At 45.6% G+C, this 6,000-nt stretch overlaps 1 protein-coding gene across 1 annotated transcript in view; it reads right to left on the reverse strand.

Annotated features, from left to right (window-relative positions):
* LOC142585100 (uncharacterized) overlaps nt 1-2,209 on the reverse strand; it is a 28,751-nt gene extending 26,542 nt beyond the window's left edge. The window contains exon 1 of the mRNA XM_075695615.1: nt 2,037-2,209. Coding sequence (XP_075551730.1) covers nt 2,037-2,118 — 82 coding nt within the window. The 5' untranslated portion in view covers nt 2,119-2,209. The remainder of the gene's footprint in view (nt 1-2,036) is intronic.
* Nucleotides 2,210-6,000: the final 3,791 nt, after the last annotated feature.

The following is a 6,000-nucleotide window of genomic DNA, read 5'->3' on the forward strand; positions in this document are numbered from 1 at the left end:
CCACATTGTAGGTTTGAAAACAAAGTTAAATTTTTTTGTTGCAATATAACAATATGCGCAGATCACTGCGATTGCTACACCAGAACTTGATACAAACATGCACACTGTAGGATGCAGAGAAATGCTCAGGACAAACTCCCGAATGTTTGCATCCTGATACTTATGAAAGTGAACAGTTTCATTCCATGGCTGTCAATGAGAGGGAGAAAGAAAACTTAATTGTGTTCGTGGAAAAAAAACCATTGATAAGCTTAGAGATACAGTCATTGCTTAACACTTTCGAAATGAATAATTACAGCTTGAAGCAGGCTTTCGTCAGCAAGAAAAGGAATCAGTTTTTCCATCTCTGAACATAGAATTGCAGATAATGCAAGCAGGCATAAAATTCAGCCAATATAATCTGTTTAGGAATACCAAATTGGAATAAACATTCAGACTTGCATTTGTACTTTCTCTGGCAGAGCAATCTAGCTTGAAATGACTCCCATAAGCATGTCGTAACAGTGCTGATATAAATGCATGACTAGCTTAAGAAATATGGATTGCTATAAATTACAGTGAAGAAACTATAATATTTAATAACCTTATTAATATAACAATAATATTTGTTTCCACAATACAGGCTAACCGTGAGCGGTGTGCGAGGCTGAGCAGAAAGCTGAAAAATTATAAGGCAAGTGCGCCTGCCGTGGGCCTACGATCCTGCATTATGAATAGCGCGCATTGATATGGTCTTCTTGTTAGAAGTTCCGAGTATACTACGAGCGCGAGACACAGGACAACAAAGTGGGCGAGAAGCGTGTCTTTTAGAATGTCATGTTACAACGTACAGGTTTCCACAAGAGTGACGGTGACTGCTCGAAACATTTGATGCGTCGGCTTTTGAGCATCTAGAATTATTTAGAGAGGGCTCCCATATATATATTCGCAGCGCAAGCACGGCGATGGAGGAACCAGGCTAGCGCTAAGGTTGAATTTCACAACACAATTTCCATTCCACGTCCAGTAATCACACAGAGCATTTGAGGCTTCGTTCAGGGGCATACGCGGGCTTTCGGGTTGGTGCTTATTGTTGCGTTTGGTGTAAGAATATGGCTAGGAGCAGGCACCACATATGCGCAATCACAGGCAATATACATGCATCATTTTTCCAGAAGCTGACGCCGAGCACGGGTAGCGCGAGGATCTTGTTGGGCTGACACGACGCGTGGCAGCCGAATTCCGAATACATGCATATGCGGTGAGGGTAGCTATATGAACTTGTCGATAGGTCATCTTGTAGATTGTAGTAGCGCAGGCAAAACGAAACGGTCATAGAAGGCAGATGAGACAACACACAGCATTGAACCACCTGCGAACAGCTGTTTACGTGCGCCATGTCGCACTGAACTACAGAAACGGCCGTCGCGCACTTGAAGACAATTCTTAACCAACGTTTGTAAATTAGTAAACGTGCGTATTATTTGCTTCTAATCAAGAAAAGTCAATAATATTATAATGCAAACGTTTTATTCATTACAATAAAATAATTATGCAGCGTGTGCTACAAAACCTGGCAGTAAGCAACCCTGAGCGTCGCATCAGTCACATTGTAGAAATCGCAATCATGTGAAATGAGCCCTCTAAAAATCGCATTGCGACGCGTGCGACTGCACCTATTTTCGTCGCTCCAGTCGCAGCATGTGAAACAGCCTAAACGCGACTGCAAGACACATTAACACAGATACACCGAGACAGTAAAGTCCCCGTTACTTAAGCGCGGCAGGTTTGCCACAAAGCTCAGAGTGCCAGAGTGCGTGTCTAAACTACATTTACCGACCGGTAAGCGGTACAGGCCAGTTGGTACAAACGACGTATCGCAGCTAGGATGCCTCGTTGTAGCGACGCGCTACATCGAGTGACGAAAGGCGCGACTGAAGCGTCGATAGTTCCAGTGACAGCTTCCGCGGCCACATCGGCCGCATAGGGAGCCGTGAAACTGAAGTATGTGTAAGAACGCTCACTAGAACATCAAGGTAATATGCTAGCCGCCTCACCTGGTTTGAAATGCACCACTTGGGGCTTCCCAAAGCTGCCGCTGCTTTTCGTCGCCGACGTGGCCGCGTTGTCTGTAGCCATGGCGGTGCGTCTTCCGATACGCCGATGTTGCGAGTACAGTCGTACTAGAATACTCTAGTCGCGAGCGGCCCGATGTGAGAAGGTTCAGAGAGCGCGTTGACGGATGGAGAAGGGCGAGACCCGGTGGAGGAGGTGCGTCTTCCGATACGCAAGATGTTGCGAGTAGTGTTCTAGAACACTCCAGACGTCGTAGGAAACTCTATGGTGGTGACGGCGCATGCTTCGCTGTGAGGCGCCGACGTCGAAAAATACTGTGGCGGCGCTGCGATCGAAGTGGATGGGGCCGCATCAAGGTCGCGCCGTTGGAGACTGCTGGCGATACTTCTTCGAAGGGTCGGTCGGATTACTTCGCGCGCTGGTATATGCGCTTAGACAACTGAAACGGTGTTTATAATTGCTTATGAGATGTATTCATGCCTCAGGAATAGATGCCTTTCTTTCCCTCCTTTATATCATTTTCCTTTACCACCGCTCGGTGATTGCGTGTGCATTGCGACCGCAGAGTCGGCTTTCATTCTGCTATGTTATTGTACGGTTTCCCTTAAAGAACAAAACAATTTTTCTTGTTCTTCAAGCTTTCAAGCAGCATGTATCTCATGTATCTTTGCGCATATATTAGTTGTCCGTGAGTAGGTATTGCGAAACGCAGACGCTAAAACATATGTAAACTTCCTGCTTGCCGCTTCCAACATAAAACATATCTACCCCATCCGGCGCCTAGTACTCAGATTTACGGGAAGTACGCTCAAAGAAAAAGAAAAAAGAAAACTGCAGTGAAACATTCCACCCATGTTTCCGTCTTGCTCGCGTAACAGAATGGGGAGTAATTGGTACGGGCTTTTTTATTGCGGTAGGACCTCGGGTGCCGAAAACAGTTTTAGGTAGCCATTATATGTGTGCTAATATTTGGCCCGTAAGCCGTGTGAATTTTTTTGTCCAGTCCACGCTTAAAAAAAAAAAAAGCGGCGTGGTATCCTTATTAATGGCTACATAGTGGATATGCCATTGCGCTGCTAAACTCTAGCTCACGGGTTGAAACAAGGTCACCGAATTCGATGGGAACGAAATACAAAAAAACACTCGTGCATTTCTATTTAGGAGCAGGTTAAAGAACCCCAGGTGGTGAGAACTTCAGAGGGTGCCTCAAGATCATATCGGCAGACGTAAAACGTCAGAATGTGTTAAAAAAAAAAGAAAAAGAAAGAGAAGTTAGCTGCGTCCTTCGGCGTTTTTCTAAAGGTGTAAACGAACGAAATTCTTCTCAAGTATGATTCCTGAGAAAAACATGTTACGCTTATCTTGTATTTCATACTTAAATGTAATACCGTTTCCATATCTACGTCCGCTCAATTAAGCCGCTTCTGTATCATGAACGGCTGCTTTCAGTTGTCCGGTGCATTATCATACGGGCAATAACGAAGCAAAAGAAGGGACGGCATGCACGTAGAGATATTTGTAGATCAGCTGTGTTCGCTGAAAAAGATAAGTGTGGTACAACATTAGGCACCCAGTTTAGTGGATTGCAGACGTGCATGGCGGGACAGTAAAAAAAAAAGTTTTCCTTGCCTGATCGAATGAAGCTGGTAGATTTAAAGGTTGCCCCAGAATGGTGCGTTTGTATTGAATGACAGCTAAGAACTTGTTCAGCAGAACCGATTAGCACGAGTGCGTAAATCCTCTCAGGAACTGGTGCGCAACAGCCACGACTCTCCAGCAGCAAAATGATTCGGAATTAGAGTCCTCACTTGGATCGGTCCCTCACCTTAGAGACTTCAAATGTGCTGTTATGCGTTACATTCGAACGGGAACGGCTACTCAATAAGTTTTGATAGTGAATTCTGAAGTCGAATACGATCTGAATAGCAAATGCCATTCGGTTAGACTACATGTTTCTGCTTCATTTCGCCTGCTGGCACGTTGAAGGAGATCGCCAGACAAGCCACGGAGATTATATTGGTAAAGACTTCCCGGTCTCCCCGATTAAGTCTGGGTACATAGGCAATGTCACTATAACAATGTTTCTTTTTTATCATGGTCCCTGGTCAATACTCCGCCAACAAGAAGCGCACGTAAAATGACACGATATCAATAAAATTTTTTTACGTAGCTTCATGTTGCATATAGTTGACTTTAGTTGAAAAAATTGTGTGTTACTTTTGGAAAACAATGTCGAAAATGGCAGTTCACCTGGCTAAAACTACAATTGGTGCCGGCCGACAAGAGTCCCGGCCGTGCCAAAGTAAGTAGAACCATAAAAAAATCTTACTGCGCAGAGGAGGAGGAATAAACATTTATTGATGAGGCAAAAAAAAAAAAAAAAGAAGTGGCGGAAGGGAGCGGTGCAGGGTGGGTCCCTATTCCAAGACTCCAGTGGCCATCGCGACCCGCCCAGCTTGGTCCAAGAGGCCCTTCTGGGCCTCGAGGTCAGCAAGAGCGAGGATGGCCTCCCAGGGCTCCCTTAGCAAGGTGAGTACCAAAGGTGAATTAATGGCATGAGGTCTTTTGGCGCACTCCCATGTTACGTGAGGCAATGAAGGCCACGACCCGCACCACGGGCAAGAGTTAGTGTACAAGGTTGGGCTTATTTTATGGTATCTACCCAAATGTGGGTAGGTATCCATCTGCATTCTTCTATATTTCTGCGCCTCCTCTACATTGAGTAGTTTGTGTGGTGGAGCGTACTGTTGCCGGGTTCTTCGCTGGTGCTCCAGTATATCGCGGACCAGTAAGCGATCGTCTTTTTCATCGTCGTGCGTATCTCCAGCTCGGTTTGTAAAGCCTCGAGCTAGAGTGTGTGCCTGTTCGTTTCCCGAGATACCCTCGTGGCCAGGACGCCATAAAATTGCATGATCTTCTTTCAATGTGTCGCCTATGATATTAAGGGCGACTTGTGGTATGTTGCCTTGTAGATACATTCTGCATGCCACTTGTGAGTCGGACATTATTAAAGCTGAGCTGTTTTGCTTTTCCATGTATGCGATAGCGAGAGCAATCGCCGCTGCTTCCGCTGTTGCAGTGCACCTAGTGCGTATCGAGGCTGATGTGTGAAGCGTTCCGTGGCGTGTGGGTTGAACTGCCACTATTACATGTCCTTTGCTAAATCTAGCTGCATCAGTATACATTACGTCTTGATTACTGCCGAAGGTTTTCTGAAGATGTTTAGCTCTCGCTTGTCTTCTCGCTGTGTGATTAGTTTTGTTCATGTTGCGTGGGATTGGGGAGACCACTATGCGCTCGCGTATTGGATCCGTCATTGCGGTCGTTTGTTCCTTGGAGTACTGCGGTCGCATTGGGTAGCCTAAACGCGACAGAACGTTTCTACCTGTGCTTGTCAGGCATAGTCGTTCTCTTTGTGTCATAAGAACGGCTGCTCTTAACTCTTCAAATGTGTTGTATATGCCTAGAGCTTGCACCCTCTCGTTTGCCGCATTCTTAGGAAGCCCAAGCGCTGCCTTATACGCGCCACGTATTAGTAGGTCGATTTCTTTGATTTCCGACGGGGTTAGCTCTTGATATGGTAGACCGTATGTTACTTTGCTAAGAATAAAAGCCTGGACTAGTGTTATGGTTTCGTTTTCGTGGAGCCCTTTACCTTTCTTTGTAATTCTGCTTATTAGTCTAGCGATGCTCCTCGTGCTTGACTTTAGAGTCGCAATGGTGTGAGTGGCTCTTTTGTTGCTTTGTAACCATAGTCCTAGTATTCTGATCATATTTCTTTCTGGTAACGTCTGGTCACCCATAGTTAGGTGGATGCTCGGTTTGTTTCTGTAGTTACGCCCGTGGATCCGGATAAACTCAGATTTTTCCGGAGCGCCTTCCATACCGTTTTGTTCTGCGAAGTCCTTCACCGAGTCGATAGCCTCCTGGATAGTTTGTTTTTTT

The sequence above is a fragment of the Dermacentor variabilis genome, chromosome 6, assembly GCF_050947875.1.
Source record: "Dermacentor variabilis isolate Ectoservices chromosome 6, ASM5094787v1, whole genome shotgun sequence".
Classification (NCBI taxonomy): Eukaryota; Metazoa; Arthropoda; class Arachnida; order Ixodida; family Ixodidae; genus Dermacentor; species Dermacentor variabilis.